Below are 20,314 nucleotides of genomic sequence, written 5' to 3'. Positions count from 1 at the left end.
AGGGAGGGTCCCAAAGGACAGGAAAATCGCTAATGTAACCCCCCTGTTTAAGAAGGGAGTGAGGCAAAAGACGGGAAATTACAGGCCAATTAGCCTGACCTCAGTCGTTGGTAAGGTTTTAGAGTCCATTATTAAGGATGAGATTTCAGAATACTTGGAAGTGCATGGTAAAATCGGGCAAAGTCAGCATAGTTTCATCAAGGGGAGGTCATGCCTGACAAATCTGTTAGAATTCTTTGAGGAGGTAACGAGTAGGTTAGACAAAGGAGAGTCAATGAATGTTATCTACTTGGACTTCCAGAAGGCCTTTGACAAGGTGCCGCACAGGAGGCAGCTTAGTAAGATAAGAGTCCATGGTGTTAGAGGCAAGGTACTAGCATGGATAGAAGATTGGCTGTCTGGCAGGAGGCAGAGAGTGGGGATAAGGGGGTCCTTCTCAGGATGGTGGCCAGTGACTAGTAGAGTTCCGCAGGGGTCGGTGTTGGGATCACAACTTTTCACTTTATACATTAATGATCTAGATGAAGGAACTGAGGGCATCCTGGCTAAGTTTGCAGATGATACAAAGATAGGTGGAGGGACAGGTAGTATTGAGTAGGCAGGGAGGCTGCAGAAGGATTTGGACAGGTTAGGAGAATGGGCAAAGAAGTGGCAGATGAAATACAACGTGGGGAAGTGTGAGGTCATGCACTTTGGTAGGAAGAATAAAGGCATAGACTATTTTCTAAATGGGGGGAGAATTCAGAAATCTGGAGTGCAAAGGGACTTAGGAGTCCTAGTCCAGGATTCTCTTAAGGTTAACTTGCAGGTTGAATCAGTAGTTAGGAAGGCAAATGCAATGCTGGCATTTATTTTGAGAGGACTAGAATATAAAAGAAGGGATGTGCTGCTGAGGCTTTATAAGGCTCTGGTCAGACCACATTTAGAATATTGTGAGCAATTTTGGGCCCCGTATCTCAGGAAGGATGTTCTGGCCCTGGAGAGGGCCCAGAGGAGGTTCACGAGAACAATCCCAGGAATGAAAGGCTTAACATATGAGGAATGTTTGGGGACCCTGGCTCTATACTCGATGGAGTTTAGAAGGATGAGGGGGGATCTGATTGAAACTTACAGAATACTGAAAGGCCTGGATAGAGTGGACGTGGGGAGGATGTTTCCATTAGTAGGAGAGACTAGGACCCGAGGGCACAGCCTCAGAGTAAAGGGAAGACTTTTTAGAATAGAGATGAGGAGAAGCTTCTTTAGCCAGAGAGTGATGAATCTATGGAATTCATTGCCACAGAAGGCTGTGGAGGCCAGGTCATTGAGTGTATTTTAAGACCGAGATAGATAGGTTCTTGATTGGTAAGGGGATCAAAGGTTACGGGGAGAAGGTGGGAGAATGGGGTTGAGAAACTTATCAGCCATGATTGAATGGTGGAGTAGACTCGATGGGCCGAATAGCTTAATTTCTGTTCCTATGTCTTATGGTCTTATGGAACGGCTCCTCAGTTTCTGGCTGCATTGCAGTCCCACGCTCCTGATCTATCACCACTAGGCTAAGAGGGGAGTGGGCAAATTGGAGAACACCCTCATGGGGTGGTCAAGGGGATCACTCAATCTGACTGCCTGCCTCTCTTCCATGGCAACATCCAAGCCCAGGTGTCCCTGGAGAAGGAGTACACAACATCCGTCTGTATGCTCGAAGTCTTCCACAACCCGTGGGCACCGAGTCCCGTGACATAATTAAAAATAACCTATTGGTGCTGTTGATTTATTTGTTAATTTCTACAGTGAACTGGAAATCAAGCACGAATTTTAAACTAGAATTCTGTTTTTCCACTTAATATTTCCACATTAGGGCTCAGAATTTAGAAAGCCCTCAATCTGCTTTTCCACTTAATTCAGTGTGATGTGGAAACATTAAAGTTAAACGCACTTTTGTCCTCAACCCTTGTTGGGAATTTAAACTTGGCAAACGAAAAGAAACGCTTGAGCGACTGGGAATGACTATGAGTAAATGGTTTTCAAATGAAGCTTAAAGGACTACAACTCCCAGGAGGCGCTGGGTCAGTAGCACTTGCGCAGTGGGCAAGGCTTCGGGAAAGAGGGAGCGATTGTCATCGCATGGGGCTGGTGCCGCCAGAGGGGCGGGCGCGTATTGGCGGCGATTGAGGGAAAGGGGGCGTGGCCGCGGACGGAGAGGAGGATGAAGGGGGCGTGGTCACGGCTGGTGGGCGGGGAGGGGGAGGGGAGGGGGCTCAGCCGTGCGGGAGAGGAAGGTGAGGGGGGTGTGGCCACGCGGGAGAGGGTGAGGGGGGTGTGGCCGGGCAGCAGAGGAACGTGAGGGGCCTGTGGCCGCGCGGGAGAGGAGGGTGTGGCCGCAAGGGTGTGGAGGGGGTGTGATCGCGCGGGAGAGGAGGGGAGGGGGGAGTGGCCGCGCGGGAGAGAAGGGTGAGGGGGCGTGGCCGCGCGGGAGAGGAGGGTGAGGGGGTGTGGCCGCGCGGGAAAGGAGGGTGAGGGGGTGTGGCCATGGCTGCCGTCAGCGAGGTTTCAGGAGGGCGGGGCGATGGAGTCAGCGAGCAGGCGCGGGGATGAGGCTCGGCAAAGTTTGAGAGGCACAGCGGCAGCGGAGCGAGGAGCCGGGGTGTGGGGTCTGTTTAACTGTTTCTGAACGGGACAACTGAGAGGCGAGCAGAAAAATAAAAGAACCCGGGAAAAGTTGACGGAGTGAGCTGGGACCCCCCCCCCACTTTTGTTATGAACTTTATTAAACAAGTAGGGGAAAGGGAAACTGCTAACCGATGACTACTGTAAACAGTGGCAATGACGAATTTGACTTTAGACTGATATTTGGTGAAGACGGTCCGCAGCCTGGACTAGGCCCTGCAGGTTTGTATGAGGGGGGGAGAGGGGGGCGCTTCCAGATTGAGGGATTAAAACAAAAAAAAGTTGCAATATGTTAGTTTTTTTAAATAGGATTTTTAAAGAAAATGTTTTTATTGAATCTAGATTTTAAATGTTGAGATTTCGGGCATTATTCTTGTATTGTTATTTTAATACAAATACGAAAAGCAAAAGGGCAGGTTTCACATCCACCTTTTTTGTGCTCATCCGACTTGTGATCATACAGGATATATGGTTGAGATGCATGTCGATAAATTGTATTATTTACACGCACAACTGGGTGCCGTTTATGTCTTGCTCTGCTGGGGGCTAGTATTTTGTACACATTGATTCTATGTAGAGGTCATTGGCCGTCTCTTTTTTTTAAACTTCCAGCTTTGATTATTTTTCTCTAGGGAAAGGGAATCATACCGTAATGCACTTGCAACATCTTCAGTTTGGCACGAATTACAGTACTAGGGAATATGTCGCTTGTAAATTTAGCTTGCCGCAGAATCTAATTTTTAGCTAGGTATTGCCCACGTTAGCTCTTTTTTCTTTGTTTTAAAACTGGTTTGGCAAACGTTTTTTAATCTCTGTGTGTATTTTTTGCTTGCTGTCCTACCAGACTACACGCTGCAAAACGTAAATAAGGGAAGGTGTTGTATCTCTGCGAGTCCTCATGGGACGTGGGAATATACTAAAGTAGACTTGGAAGTTAGCCCAACATCCAAGTCATCAAATTTGCCTAGACACGCCATGTGCAGTTCAGATGACAGTGGAATTTAAGACGAGGGAAGTGATCAGAAAGGTAGATCCATTTCCAGCAGCCTATAACATAGAAGCAATCTGCTGCTCGACCTGATCGCTAATGTTGGCAGATGTCATATATTCACCTATTTGCTTTCTCCAAACATCGTCATTGGTCTTTAAAGTGGTCTTCAGGTTTGATAGGGACATTGACAGTGCAAGACTCGAAAAATAAAGTGGAGTGCGAGTTACTGTAGTGCCTGAGTAATTGGACGACTGTAATTTCATCGGTCTGCTGGTTAATTATAATTAAATATCAGACTGACTTTGCTGTGAGAGTACTATCACGGTTTCTAAACTTTGTAGGTGCACGTTTCTTTGAGACTTCAGATTTACTTTGTCCAGTGCCAGGACTACGAAATACACGATGCTTTGTGCCACATCAGCAGGTGAGCAGCTATTTCTGAATTAGCACTTTTGTTTTTTTTATCGTTTGAGCTGGATCAGTTGTTGACATTGTTTCAAGAATTAATTTTAATGATTTTGGTTTGATTAAAATTGAAGGTGCTGTTACTCTGTTGGCTTTCACAGCTTCTTGGAACTTTTAAGCCAAGTTCAATAGTTTTCTTCTGAAAAGTACTTGTTAGTATTATGTTTTTTTCCTTTCTATGATTATATTTGTTACAAGAGTTTATAAGAAGGGAGCGTTCTGTACTATTTAGATTAACTAGTTTAAGTTCTGGGTACTATGTTTTGCTAAATAATGAGCAGGAGATTTGTTTCCATGGAGTAGAGATCAGATAGCTATGTGTGGTATTTCAGTAGTTTAAATTTAGTGCAATAGTAACTATAGTAGTGCAGTGACATGGCTCATTCTTAGTAATGCAGAATATAGTTACTGAAATGTAATTACATCAACTTGCTCTTTGTAACTCTAGTATTAAAAGCACAAGTTTAGAATTGTCTTGGGTTTTTTCCCTCCCAAAGATCACTAAGTTTCTTTGACAAATCTGTTGGACAGATTATATTATTTTGAATAGCTATACACCACTGTGCTTTTAATCTTTCCTTCTGATTTTGTAAGCCAGAGGAGTTGAAGCTGTTTTATTTATTTGTCCATATCCATTACCTCTGAAGAGCAAGAATGAGAAAGGAAAATTCAGAAAGGAAGATTTAAAAAAAACTCATCTGTTTTATTTCAGGCCTAATGTACACATTATCCACACAACTCAAATTAATTGTGTACTCTCATGAATTGGATGGGATACCTAAAGGAATAATTTTGGTTGTGTGATATCACTGAGAGATTTCAGATGCAGCAGAAAAGCGTGGAAGATGCAAACGTTTATAAAGCTGATGGGACCGGACAAAAATCATGAAGGATAGACCTCTACTTTGATAGCTCAGTCATTATATGCATGTGTTTATGTTAATGCAAAAAAAGGACAGAGGAAAGAGAGACGGTGTGCCTAAATTGTAATTTTTTAATAAGTGGGAAATGGCAGACGTCACTGACCATACCTTGCATTTTAAGTAAGTGTTTAACTGTCTTGCAATATTAATGCATAGGGGTACATAAGTCAAAAAACCCCTTTTGCATTATAGGTGAATATGAGACATTACAGCATTTTAAGGAAATCTTCACGAACTATAAAATTGGGAGGTGGAGGGAATATGTTGAAGCATATTAAATATGTTGGAGCATGTTGAAAAGTCTTAAGATACCCATCTCATTTATAATACCAACGCGAACAGAACCACAGAGGCAAATAGCATAAAAGACTGATATTCCTCCTTGGACATTTTATATCTTAATTGAGACACGTGGAGATTGGGAGGGTTGAAAATTACTACTAAAATATGGACATATTATGCAAATAGTATATTGATGGTCTCTGTTTCTGTTCTGTTTGGTAGTAATTGAGGTGGGCATCAAGAATTGTAAATGGAATTTAGGCTTTAGAAAATGTTGATTAGGATTTTGCAAATTGTGATGCTGTTTTTTGGTGGCCTATTTGGTTTAATTTGTGTAGGATACATTGGTCTGATAAATGTGCATTCATTCAGTCTTGATTGATTACTGCCATGTGCGTTTGGTGGATTGTGAATAAGGCTTCATTTTGGCTTCATTCAAAAGCTGAACAACACACTTCAGTTTTGTGTTTCCTTGTCCGTTTGTGTAAAATATTTTCATTTTTATCAATGAGCACAAAGTTTTGATATAAAAGTGGAACTGTGTTCATCAGTAGGAATGTTTCGGCCTTGTGTAAGTCTTTGCGTAGGTGGCTACTAATTATAGCAGTGGTATTTTGAAGTAGTGCATCAGTGCTGTGTTGACAGTAGAGTTGCTTGAGTATTTTCTGAGTGGGCTAATCAACTATGGCTTCAGCTGCATGTCAGGGTTATTAGCTTGTGGTGATTTTGTTTATTATTGGGGTACTGTGTACTGCATTTTATTTTGCCTGGTTGACATTGATTACAATGCCACATCTTTTATCACAGAGTGACATTTATTCATTGTAAGCATGTTATTTGTTTACTATTGTGAATTACGGAGCTAGTGTTTGAACTGTCATTTGCCTTTGTGCCAAATGATATATACAGCTGTATTTACAAAAACAACTGTTCTCAGTTCAACAAACTGCAGAAAATATCCTACTAATTAATATGAGATTCTTCACAATGCACAATTTTGTGAATGACTTTATATTTGCATTTTACTTTGAGGAGGTTTAGTCTTGGGATGCATAAGTAATCCTGTTCACGTGTCAGGCATCCTTTTGGAAAAAGAAAATTACGTTTTAGTGCTGGATAGGGTCTTTCACTTGTGAGCTGCTAAATTTTGAGAATGTTGTGATAGTATAATTTACCCTTAAATTGATGTCTGGGTTTTATGTTGTTGGCTGTTAGTGTCTGTTGGTTAGCTGTTTTTTTAAGAAGGTGAGGATTATAGCGTAGCATTTTGAGTCGACTCCTGAAATGGCTTGCGCCTGTCCATTTCTAACCCTGACAATTAACATTGTTTATCCTTAACTCAGTCATAGGATTTTAACAAAACAAGACAGAAAATGTTGGCTTTTAAAAGACATTTTATAAATTGAGAGTTCCCAATTAAAATGATTAACTGTTGAGCTTATAAAAGGAATACTGTAGCTATCATAGAGCATAGCAAAAAGAGCTTGTATCTTCTCTTGACAAGTTTCAAATGAAAGTGAGGTTTGTCACCTGCACACTGAGATTGCACTGTACTCCCAATATTTATTTTATATAATTAATTTATTTTCTAGGCAGTATTTATGCTGAGTGTGCAATGTAAGGTTGAACATTTGTGGAGTGTGAGTTAGGGTATTGCTTCAAATCTGAAGTGTGCAATATTATGTTGTTGGGAGCTCAATTGTTGCATTCCCTTGGGAGAAGGAGTGAGGAATTTGAATTGTGGTTTACTAATATACAGAGTGTTAGAGAGAGCACTGTTCAAAATGATCTTCAGCATAAAGCCCTAAAAGTATATATTTTTAAATTCTTTTATACGTAACAAACTTACAAATTAGGAGCAGGAGTAGCCATTTGGCCATTTGACAATATCATGGTTGATCTGATTGTGGCCTCAACTCCACTTTCCTGTCTACCCCCTGTACCCTTTGATTCCCTTGTCAATCAAGAATTTATCTAACTCAGCCTGTTTAATGACTCCGCCTCCACTGTTCTCTGGGGAAGAGAATTCCACAGACATTTTCACAAACTTAGAGCTGTAAAATGTTCGCGGAATGTGAGTGTTGTTGGCAAGGCCAGCATTTTTTGCCCATCCCTAATTGCCCTTTAGTTCCTGTGGATGGTTGTGAACATTTAAGGAAAACAGTAAAGTATTGGTCTCAAAAGCAAAGCAACTTCTTTGGGAAGCACATGTTTGAAAATGTAAGCTTGTGGCCCCCTCCCTGATCATTATGGCCTGAATTGGTGGTATAGTTTTTTTTCTCGTAGATCTTTCATGGTAAGTCAGGGATAGAGGATTGGCAAACTAACAGGAAACAGAGAGTTGGGATATATGGGCCATTTTCAGGTTGGCATAACTAGTGGATTGCTGCAGGGATCAGTGCTGGAGGCTCAACTGTTTACAATCTATATTCATGACTTGGATGGAGGGACTGACTTCCAGATAACCAGACTCACTGATGGTACAAAGATAGTTAGGAAAGCAAGTTGTGAGGAGGATCCAAAGAGTCTGCCCAAGGAATCTAGATAGGTTAAGTGAGTGGGCAAAAATTTGGCAGATGGAGGAGAATGTGGGAAAAAGATGAGATTGTCCACTTTTGAAGGAGAATAGAAAAACAGAATATTATTTAAATAGACGACAGAATGCTGCGGTTCAGGGGGATTTGGGTGTCCTTGTACATGAATCAAAAAGTTAGCCTTCAGATACAGCAAGTAATTAGGAAGGCAAATGGATTGTTGGCCTTTATTGCAAGGGGGGGTGGGGTATAAAAGTAAGGAAGTCTTGCTACAACTGTACAGTGCTTTGGTGAGACCGCACCTGGAGTACTGTGTACAGTTTTGGTCTCCTTACTTGCATTGGAAGCAGAATCACAGAGTGCAGAAGAGGCTTTTTGGCCCATCGAGTCGACACCGACACGTGAGAAACACCCCCCCCCCCCCCCAAACCCAGGTCAGAGAAGGTTGTCTTATGAGGAAACGTTGAGTACGTTGAGCCTGTACTTACTGGAATTTAGAAGAATAAGAAGTGATCTAATTGAAACATAAAAGATTCTGAGGGGGCTTGACAGGGTAGATACTGAGAGGATGTTTCCTCTCGTGGGGAATCGAGAACTAGGGCATACAGTTTAAAAATAAGGGATGTTCCATTTAAGAGGGAGGTGAAGAGGAATTTCTTCTCAGGGTGTCATTTGTGTTTTGAATTCTCTTCAGAGAGCAGTGGAGGATGGGTCATTGAATATATTCAAGGCCGAGTTAAAAGGAGTTTTGATTGACAAGGGAATCAACAGTATGGGGACAGGCAGGAAAGTGGAGTTGTAAGGCCACAATCAGATCAACCATGATATTACTGAATGGCGAAGCAGGCTTGATGGATCGAATGGCCTGGTGCCACCCCTATTTCTTATGATCTTATAAGTCAGATAGTTGATTTTACAACTCCATGAACATTATTTCTTGTAATACACATTGTATTATTTTGCTGCTGATCTGAAATTTGTTTAACATGTCCTGTTTCTCTAAGGCCCCAAGTTTAATTGTTATTGATATGAGCATATAAAACTAATGAGCAGGAAAACAGATGAACAATTGAGCTTATGGCATACTATAAGGTTGCAAATAAGCACCATACCTGTGCGATCCCCCCCTCCCTGCCTACTGCTCCCCACCCATCAGCAGCCATGTAATCTCTCTGGAGAGGAAAAAATTCCTTGGCCAAAGTAAGGTCAAGGAATTCTGGGAAACCCTCTCTGACACCCCCCCAACGCAAAAAGCAATCTAACCTAGTCCAGAAGAGCACGGTGACTAGGAGGCACCACGCTCAGACCTGCAGTTTGCATGCAGTGGTATTTAAGGAACTCATCCAGCTCTCTTTTGAACACTTGCAGGAAACCCACACTCGCTGCCCAGGCTGTCAACTTGTTCAAAAAGTTGTTTACCCTCTGTGACAAGGAAAGCTAACTAACCCAGTTCTATGCTTACATAACTTAAACTGAGGTCAATAAGAGGTTATTTGTTGTGATGAAGGGGATTTACACACTAAACTTTCCAGCTCAAAGTGAAATAAGAAATGACCACTGTTTTCATGCTTTAGACACTTTTAAGTGCGCTGGAACCATGCTCCATCAGATCTACACATTTTTCTACTCATTGATGGGTTGTGGGCATCGTTGAATAGGCCAACATTTATTGCTCATCCCTAATTGTCCTTGAGAACATGGTGGTGAGATGTCTTGAACTGCTGCAGTTCATCTGGTGCAGGTACACCGACACTTATGTTGGGAAGGGAGTTCCTGGATTTTGACCCAGTGACAGTGAAGGAATGGTGATTATATTTCCAAGTCAGGATGTTGTGTGGCTTAAAGGGGAACTTGTAGGTGGTACATTCCCATGCATCTTCTGCCTTTGTCCTTTGAGGTGGTAGAGGTTGTGTGTTTGGGAGATGCTGTCGAAGGAGCTTTGGTGAATTGCTACAGTGCCCCTTGTATATAATACACAGTGCTACCACGGCACCAGCGTTGGAGGTTGAATAGGGTGCCAATTAAGTGGGCTACTTTGTCCTGTTTCCTTTGTCTTTATGTTGTATGAAAATGTCCTGTCACAATTCAGATTTTACACACTGTTCAATGCAAATTGCTGTCATATTTTTCTTAGAAGTATAAGTAAAGGCAGTAATATGAAATGTACAGAAAAACTCCCTGAAACATACAATACTGGAGCAGCGTTGACCAATGGAAATTGCCTGATTAGGTATAGTGACACTGTTTTAGCCATGTGTACTAGTCTTAACAGAAAACATCTCACACAATTTCAAGTGTATGTCTGTTTAACAAATCCAGCACTATTCAGTGCAGAGCTTTGCAGCCTTTCTGACCAATGTTTAAAATTCTAATATAAATATATCAGACACAGCATATCTTAGTGCAGCTTTTAGATTTTTCTCCAGCAGCTGCAAGTGGCACTTTGACTTCATCAGAGTGATTACCCAATCCAGTGTTCTTTGCATTGAGATGCCAAAGACCCATCCCTGTTCTTCATCCAGAACGTGTTTGGATGCTGCTTGGTATTTGCCATGACGTGCCTTGTTAGTGCTGCATATTATTAGTTGACTTGCTTTCTTTTGCAGGCCTATTGTGGCCATTCTTATTGGTCTACCTGAGTTTACTGACAGTCTCTCTCGCCACATCATTTTGCTGGTATTTCTAAGTTATTGAAGTATAAGGTTTTCACCCATGTTTCATGCCATTTTAGTTGATAATGGAGGAAGTAAAGCACACATTGATCAAAACTCTTGCATGTTCTGCTCTTACCCTAGCCCATTTATCACCAAACTCAAATACACGCAAACACTACATATGATTTTTAAGATCATATGCCCAATACCGGTACCTATTACTTATTTTTTAATTTGCTAATCAAAAATGCTGTTTGATGCATCTGGTTTCCCTGTTAGTCCCGTGAATAACACTGCACTAGAGTCACAATGTTTGCAAGCTGATAATTCTACAAACAAAACCAGATTCTGATCTCCTTGTTCAATATCAATTAACCTTTGAATGAACTCACTCAGTGTTTGCTGAATATAAATTAGTCTTAAAGGGAGACACATCCACATTGTTACAGCAGATGAATCATTGCTTTACATCATCAATGATTTACAATATCATCAGCACAATAGGACGCTTTATGGTTATATAATAACATTGGTATCTTTAATGCACATTTCTTACTCATTGCATTTCACTGCACTCAGATTTCACCAAAATGATTTGTAATAAAACGGACCAGAATAGGTTTGTGTACTTTTTTTGAAATTTGGTTTCTTTTAGCAATTTGGGTGTCTCACCATTGGGACCCCATTAAAATTATTTTTTAAAAAGTTAACTTTTCTCTTTCACCTTTCAAGTGTGGTGAAGGGTAGTGACATCGCTGGATGAAACTCATTTTACAGATGTTGCTGAACCCAACAATGTGAGAGAACAGAATTAACAGCAGCCATTACGTCAGCCTGCTTCAATTAAATTATGATTGTATGTGGGAGCTGAACTAACACACAGTTAAATCAACATGTCTTTATAGACTGTTGTGACAGATGCTAATAAATTGTATCGTATTTTTGGGCTCAGGAACTACCCTGTTTGGTTCCCACATTGATGTCATCAGCAGTCATTTGATGTCATCAGCAGTCATTGTTTAATGTACATTGTAAATTTATATGAAACACTCATGTCTTTGGACCAATCAGTTGCCCCTTGTTAGTGTCACTGTTTATATTGGTCATGGGTCCAAATTATCTGTGATCACTCTCAATGGATCAGATAGTGACGAAGACTGCATTAATTCCTGGATATGACCTGATTTAGTATGTATGTAGCACATTTGATGATGGAATTGCCTTATATTTCAAACTGCAATTAACAAAATATAGAAACCAGTTCCTTTTAAACCCTTTGGACAGGAATATTTATAAAGAAAAGGAAAGACCACTTTAGCAAAAGATTATCTTTCACTAACTGCTCATAGTTCACTTTTGCCTATCAAATACATTCACCATAATTTCATTTTCTACATTATTGTTCTAATTGGTAACTTTAGTTAGCCCCATCAGAAAAATAAGGGTTTGAATACAGTTTTGATTTAGTAGATGAAAGTTTCCTTTGTTATTGTTTGTAACAGTTCTGTGTTAATGAATTTTGATAGTCTGAACCCAATCCCTTGTGGATATTGCATTAAATTGACAATAATTCAATTGCAAGGATTGCCAGTATGGAAATTGGAAATTTCAGTATGAGGCATTCATTCTTCTGAGTTTGGGACTAAGGCAAAAAATTAGGATTTAAATAGAGAAAGATTTACTGTGCAGCTTGCTGTGTTATAGTCTGATCTGAAAATGTTTGATAACTTGTGACAGAAATTGAAAAAGTATTTCACTCTATAGCTCTGACATCCTTTACCTTGATCAACAAAATATTCCCTATTCTGTAAAAAAAATAAAGACATGCTATTAGTTATCTTCCAAGAATCATCTCTTGCATAAAACTACACGTTAATTTTGTAGAAGTTTCATTTGCCCCTAGATGTGAATCCTACAAGTTGATGGAACTCCTGAGAACTTGGACTGAGTGAAAAATATGGGTGTTTGTGTCGATCTAAAGCTATGAGAAATATACGCAAAATGTAAACAGCTTCCTTTAGTGATTTGCTGTTAACTCATAAATCCTGGAAACTCATAAATCCTGGAACAAAATGATCAGTTATTATAAACTTTGTTTTATTTTATTAAATATAAAGATTATTATTGTGAGCTTACTTATTTTCCTAAATTTGCAAAGGCTGTGATGGCCTTTAGAATTTTTTTGTTTGTGTTATTAAATATAGTATTTAGTAGAATTTATAACTAAGTTGACAAATGAAAATTCTCCTGGATTGGTACCAATTTAGAAATTCCAGAGAGAACTATATGCATTTTTAAATGCATTTGGACAAGCAATAATACAATTTTGTTATCTATATGTAGACAGATTGACTATTACTTGAAAATCTTTGTATAATACAGTCTGTTAACGTAGTGAGTCAGTTGAGCTGGCATTTGACATTTAATGGACAGTACTGCCTAAAGTGCTTTCAAAGTTATAAATTATTGCCCCAGTGCAATATTTCCATCACCTGTTAGTACTAGTTAGCTGCTACCTTCTGCTGTTATATTTTGTACAATTTTTATCTGTGGGGGTGTACAGACAATTAACAACATATTGCCTGGTTTTCCGAAAATCGCTCAGGATGCATAATGATGACAGATGACCGATTTGTTGCTCTTTCTTTTACACCTCTGCACAGGCTGAGAGTGCTGTTTGTTGTTTCAAAACTGGAATGCATTTTGATAGCAGTTTGGAGTAAATTGTTTAAATTGGGTGCTGTCGGGTGAAAATTGTAAAATATACTTGATTAGATGAAAGCTGCTGTGAAGGTTTTCTGCACATGTGCAGTATTTTGATACATAAACATCTAGCTTTGGGGCAACCATTGGGCTAAAATTTATAATAAGCAATAGCTTAATTTTACATAATTCTAAGGGTTTTATGAATTCCATGAAAATGTTAATAGTTGTTCTTGGCATGCATGTGGAAACATATTTGGGTAAATACAGACCTAAGTTGCAGGTGTACAATATGTGTACTCCTTGATCAACTTCTTTTCAGATGTTTTTTCTTATGAAGACTTCAGTTTAGTGAATCTCAGGTTGAGCATCGGTACGTCACAATGAGTTATAGTACCAATACCATCTTGTATTTATTATGTTTTATTTGTATAACCACCTTGACTGAATGCTACTGTGGCCTCTTAGCAACACAGTGCTACGTGTAAAGATGTAACTTTTTTTAAGGGAAGCTTCTGATGTTTGTACTTTTTACAGAGCATTTCACATCCTTAGAGAATTTTTAGGACCTTACATCCTCAAATGTCCCAAACATTTCACATATAGTGAATTAGATAAAATTACATAAGTACAGTTGCTGTTTTATCAGTAAATGTAATGGGAGCCATATTATGAACAACAAAGTCCAATGAACTGCAATGATTCCATCTACATACCAATAACTCTCTGATCCTCTTAAATAGTACCATGGGATTTTTAAAATTCCTACCTGCATCACATGGATAGTTGCATGGAGTCTCAGTTAAATGTCTCACCTGAAGGATAGCACCTCTGATAATTTTGCTCTTTTATTTTTAGTACTGCACAGAAATGTTAGCCTGCATTATGTGTTTAAGCCCGAGAGTGGACTTGAATCTACAGCTTGACTCACGAGTGAAAATAACTTGAGCTAAATTGATATTGATATAACATTATATTATGGATCATGGCATGGAAGAATTAAGATAGCTGAGAATTTTTCCTGCTCCTGAAGTTTAATTCTACATCTCACCCATTCAATGATCAGTGCTTGCAGAAGAGATTTGCAGAAATCAACAGAAAATAAATTTGTAAATTTGATCATGGATAAATTAGGATAATTGGCTCAACTGAACATAAATGTGCTAGTTACATGCACTTCTTTCTGAAACAACCTGATATATTCAATATACATTTTTATGTCATAGAAGCAAAAAAGTAAAGAGAAGGGTTGTGCACTTTCACTTTATATTAGTTAAGTCAACAGATCTTGTGTAACATAATGAAAGCCACAAGGAACACGTGGTAAATGAAAGGTATAGCTTATTTGTTTTGTTTTTCTTTCAGATACAGAGCCAGATGATTCTGCATCATTTTACATCTTTAATGAAGGCCACCTTCAATCAAGCACAATCCAACCAATAGGTGTACATCACCATGAAACACAGACACATCCTACAACGTTTTCATCACCACATCGGCTGCAGACCTCTAATATCCATGAGTCTAAATATAATCCTGTAGGTGCTCCAAAAGCATTTGAATGCCCGAGTATTCAAATCACCTCTATTTCTCCCAGTTGTCAGCAAGGAATAGGGCCTAATGAAGAAGTGCATGCAAATGGCACAGATAATGACTATATGGAAAGACCGTCCAGGGACCATCTATATCTTCCTCTTGACCCTGCTTATTACAGGGATGCATCACTAAGCCCAAGTCCTGCTAGCAGCATTTCTTCCAGGAGCTGGTTTTCGGATGCTTCTTCATGTGAATCTTTCTCTCATATATATGATGATGTAGACTCTGAATTGAATGAAGCAGCTGCTCGGTTTACACTTGGTTCTCCTAGTGGGTCACCTAGATGTTGCCCAGCAGATGAGACATGGCAGCCAAATTACTCATTTGCACAATCGCTATCGCCTAGACAATCACCCTGCCATTCACCCAGAGCTAGTGTTACTGATGAAAACTGGCTCAGCCCTCGCCCAACTTCAAGGCCATCTTCTAGGCCCACTTCTCCTTGGGGAAAGCGGCGACATTCAAGTGCGGAGATCTGTTATGCTGGTTCACTTTCACCCCATCATTCACCAACACCATCTCCAGGTCATTCCCCAAGAGGAAGTGTCACAGAGGATACATGGCTTGGTAATTCTGCTCTTCAAGGTGCCTCAAGTCTAAGTCCTGGGCTCATACCTTTTCAGTGTTGTCCCCCAGAGACTGACATCCCTTTAAAATCAAGGAAGACTTCTCAGGACCAGGCTGTTACAGTGTCAGGAAAAATAGATTTGACTTCAGAAGATCAGGGAAGTTTGTCACCTTCAGTTGAATCTCCAGTCGATGATCTTTGTGGCTCTCCACATCCTTTAAAGAAAGATTTGTCAAGTGAACAGTTTCTTTCTGTTCCCTCACATTTCACTTGGAACAAACCAAAACCTGGTGGCCATACACCAATTTTTCGGTAAGTCAGCACTTGTTTTAGAGTGATACCTTTAGGATATTTTTCTAAAAGTAAAAGGAAATAAAAATGAAAATTCTATTGAGCTAAGGACCTCCAGTTGTACCATTAGTAGTGCATTCTTGCTTTGTTATACATATTAAGATTGCTAAAGTCTAATTCAAGGACTTGCTTCAGGTAGAAGAATTTCAAACAAATAAATATATTTGGCATGGAAATAGTACGTGCCTTAGGGCATATCATAAAATAAGTAAATTAGCTACAATAGTCATACACAATTCAAAATGAGGATGGTTCTTGTTGCATGGCCCTTATTTTAAATGAAATTATTGTACATAGGGCAGATTCTTTTGTACTAAAGAGTATTTAATGTATAACTCCAAACAGTAGTAGCCCTTACCCATGTTACTTAAGATGGAGGAATAACTGGCCTATATTTGACAATCCATTGCTGACCCTCTGCAAGATTGAAGCTGTCCAAAAACCTGTTGCCTGTATCCGATCGCTCACCACCCCATTTTCCCATCATCCCTGCACTTACTGCCCTGCATTTTCTTCCGGTCCAGCAACACCTCATGTTTAAAGTTCTCACTGTTGTGTTCAAATTCTTCCATGGATTCAACCCTCCATTTCTCTGTAACCACCTCCAGCTCTACAACTCTCTGAGAACTCTCTGTTTCTGCTAAACTGCACTTTTTTACATCCTAGAGTTCCTTTATTCCACCATTAGTAGCTGTGCTCTCAGCTTCCTAGTCCAAAACGCTAGAGTTTCCTCCTCAAACCTCACTTCCTCTCCACCTCTCTTTAAAACCTTGAAAAAGCTATTTCTTAGACTAAGCTTCTGGAAATCTGGAACTCTCCTAAAGGTTAGTTAGGTCAATTGAAAATTTCCAAACTAATATTGCTTTTTATTTTGTTAGGCAAGGATATTAAGGGTTATGGAACAGATTAGCCATGATCCAGTTGAATGGCTAAAGATGCTCGAATGGCTTATTCATGATCCTAGCTTCCTTCCTGTCCCAATAACTGTTTTGCAGCTCGGTATCAAATTTTGTCTGTTTATGCTCCTGTGATGCACCTTGGGATGTTTTACTATACTAAAGGTGCTATATAAATGCAAGTTATTGTTGCATGATCTTTAGAACTGGTTCTCCAGGAGTTGGCATTGAGACCATGACTTTTCTTGACTTGTATTAACCTTTTTTTGGATGGGGCACAATTTCAACATTTGTAGATGGCACAAAATTTGGAAATGTTGTGAACTGTGAGGAGGAACTGTGATAGACTCCATGGGAACATAGACAGGCTGGTGGATTGGGCAGACACATTGTAGATGAAATTTAATGCAGCGAAGTGTGAAATTATGCATTTTGGTAGGAAGAATGAGGAGGGTACAATTCTAAAGGCAATGCCAGAGCAGAGGGGCTAGGCAATATATGTGCAAAATCATTTAAGGTGGTAGGGCAGGTTGAGAAAGCTTTTAATAAGGTACAAGGCATCCCAGGCTTTACAGCTAGAGACATAAGGTGGAATTGTCCCAGATTTGCACAAAGTGCAATAGCAGGCGGGAGAAAAATCGTATCATTCTGTTCATGGTGCGTCCTGCCTCATTGGTAATGCATTCCCAGGAAACACGCTGGATCACTGGCCACTGATTCGCCTGCCCCGCCATTAGCTCAGGCCTTTGGTAATCTGGGTGCCAGATTTAAAGTGTGCCCCTGCACAGAGTTAGCACTCTCTAAGGGATCGTAAGCTGCTGCAAAATCATGGCTGCCAAAGGGAGGAAACATGCTGCTCTAAATTTAGCAACGCCTCCCTCGGACGCCTACTGGACACAGTGGAGATCCGCCATGAAGTCCTTTACCCCAGTTCTGGGCGAAGACCAGGAAGCAAGATCACCAATCTAGTATGGGAGGCGGTGGCAGCAGTGACCAGTGCCAACATGCTGCAAAAGATGACAGCCACCCCATGCCGAAAGAGGATGAATGATCTCTTCTGTTCTGCCAGGGTAAGTCACCCTTCTCATCACTCTCAACTCACACACTCTCAAACCCATCACACATCCACAGGGATCTCACTGCCAGTTCAAGGTACATCACCATTCACTCTCTCACACACACCTTCACCTGCCCTGCAGATCGTGTCCTCACCCCCATCCATGGCACCATTCAAAACCCACATACCTATCATCTGGCCTGACAGATGTCCTGCTTACACTCTCTCCATCTGTATTCATGCAGGACAAGCTGTCACACAACAAAAGGGAGAGGCCGCAGACTGGTGGCGGAATGCCCAACGTCACGGTCCTCACAGACTTTGAGAGTAGAGCCATGTAGCTGGTCCACTACGATCTGGACTGTTCCTGTGCTGCCGGTGAGATCGGCGGTGCTCAACCAAGTGAGGATCCAGCAGTGCAACATCCATCAGACAACTATGCTGTGAGTGAATTCCCCTGTTCCGCAGTCCCCTGCCATGCACTAATTATCTCTCCTTGCTTTCACAGTCACAGCTGGGAAGCAACCAAGGGGGTTCATGAGCTAGGTTCTCGACTCAAACCCTGAAGACATCTCCGAATAAGAATCTGATGACACCCTCATTGAAGACCCGTCATAGTGCTCACCCATGCCCTCCACCAGCGCAGAAATATTGTGGGACCTAGTTCTAGCGTACTCTCGAGGTCACAATCTGGTGAATGCATAGCACTGTCTGATCCACAGCAGACGGAGGCAGGGACTTCCCAGGTTTCCAGCACTTGGAGGACTGCTGGAGGCCAGAAATCTGCTGTCTAAGTCAGATGAGGAGCCCCTGGGCTTAGTCATACCTCGGTTGCTGGATCTGCAAAGGCAAGCTTGGGAACATCAGGAAGGGATGTCAGCTACACTCCTCAGATTGCAAGGCACAATGGAGGAGTCTGTCTGCCTTCAGTCTGAGGTGATGATGCACCAAGCAATATTGGTAGGATGGTGCAGCCATGGAGACCTTGGTCCAGTCCATAGTTCCTGCACTTCTGCGCTGGCTGAACTCCATGGCTAATGTCTGTTGGCCTCCAGTAGTGTCAACGAGAGAGGTGTGCATGGCAATTCAATTTCACTCCAGCTACTCCTTCTCAAGGTATCAGCCAGGGGTCCTTGGGCATCCATAGGGAGGAGGATCAGCAGGTGCACACCTCGGGGCCATCTGCCCAGGTGACTCTGGGAGTGTCTGGCCCTTACAATTCCCTCTTGCTGTAACCCCAGGAGTTCCTGCCCCACAGGCTGAGGAGGACACCAAAAGCAGGCTGGGGCCCTCCAGGTCTAGGCCCTCCAGAGAATGCCCGCCAAGGTCACAGAGACGAGGGCTTCACAGTCAGCCTCCACTTCCGCTGTGGATGTTGGAGAGGAAGGTTAAGAAGATGTAGCTGCACAGCCTGGGCACAGGTGTAAATCACTTGTACATAATGTTCACTATTGTAAGTAAACTCCCAAGAATGCCTCTTTGCCTATGGCTCTTTGTTATGATGAGCAGTGTTTGTGTCACTGAGATGTGAAACCTTGGTTCCTGCAAAAGATAAAGGCAGGTGTCTCAGTCCAAGGCCACTCTCCTGTGCAGTGAGTAACCTTCAGATTAAAGTGAAGGTCCAGCTTCACACTTGCTGGACACATTAGTGATGCTTGCACCTCGATGGTACTTGACATTGCTGTCATAATGTCATGGGCAGCTGTCACAGAGTTCCATCATTCTCTCTGTGTGCTATCATGACCCTTGAGGTGGGGTTGGGTTTCCCATCTCTTCAGCACCTTTGACCAGTGATGGTGTGCTGCTGAAGGCGTCGGGTACTGAAGGCTGACAAAGTTTCTGGTGCATTTAAAGTTTCACGGCAGTGTCTCCATGATATGACCCTGATCACAGAGTGCAAGCGAGCTGCCCTCTGCCAGACAGGAGTCAGACATTCACCGAGGCAATGTCGTCATCATCCTCCTAGAATCCCCAGACTGTTAGGGCCTCCACTGCGTCTCCATGACATGAGCCTGAGCACTGAGGGTATGTGCGCTGCCTGCAGCCACACAGGAATCAAACATTCACAGATGCAAGGTGAGGATGTCAGGACTGTCCTTACTCCATTTTGTCATCATTCTCCATGTTTCTTGCAGCTATGAGGGCCACCTGTGTGCGCCTGCCTCGACTGCCCAGTACGATGGCCTCATCACCGGCATCCTCGCCCTTGTGGATCTCATCTTCATTTTCTCCTTCGATGTCCTCCTCATCGGAGGAGGCGTGCAGCTCTTCCATCCCCTCCTCAGCCAGGTCGTACCTTGTTGCAGCGCCAGGTCATGTAGTGCAGACGAAGCTATGATGATGTGTGACACCTTCTGGGGATTGTATTGCAGTGCTCCACCAGACCTTTCATCACGCCGGGACCTCATTTTCAAAATGCCTACCATTTGCTCCACAAGTCCGTGTTGTGGCATGAGATATATTATACTGTTGCTCTGATGCAATCTGAGGCCGTTGCACGGTGTCATCAGCCACGACCTTTGTGGATGGTCCTTGCCCCTGAGGAGCCAACCCTGCAGCCTCTGTGGACCCTGGAAGATATCAAGGATCTAAGACCTGCTAAGGATGTAGGAGTCATGGACTATCCCTGGGAATCATGCGCAGAC

At 41.8% G+C, this 20,314-nt stretch overlaps 1 protein-coding gene across 4 annotated transcripts in view; it reads left to right on the top strand.

Moving 5' to 3' along the window:
* The first annotated feature begins 2,573 nt into the window (after positions 1 to 2,573).
* Positions 2,574 to 20,314, top strand: part of nfatc3a (nuclear factor of activated T cells 3a) — a 158,841-nt gene continuing 141,100 nt past the window's right edge. For 3 of the 4 annotated variants that reach the window (XM_041191395.1, XM_041191398.1, XM_041191396.1), the window contains exons 1-2: positions 2,574 to 2,871; positions 14,567 to 15,677. In XM_041191395.1, the coding sequence (XP_041047329.1) occupies positions 2,784 to 2,871; positions 14,567 to 15,677 (1,199 nt within the window). In that variant the 5' untranslated portion in view covers positions 2,574 to 2,783. Of the gene's footprint in view, positions 2,872 to 3,981; positions 4,065 to 14,566; positions 15,678 to 20,314 lie in introns of all 4 variants that reach the window. The other variant, XM_041191397.1, reaches the window with a different exon arrangement.

The sequence above is a fragment of the Carcharodon carcharias genome, chromosome 7 (genome assembly GCF_017639515.1).
Source record: "Carcharodon carcharias isolate sCarCar2 chromosome 7, sCarCar2.pri, whole genome shotgun sequence".
NCBI classification, from domain to species: Eukaryota; Metazoa; Chordata; class Chondrichthyes; order Lamniformes; family Lamnidae; genus Carcharodon; species Carcharodon carcharias.
The sequence above is the reverse complement of the archived record's forward strand: the minus strand, read 5'-3'. Positions and strand labels throughout refer to the sequence as shown.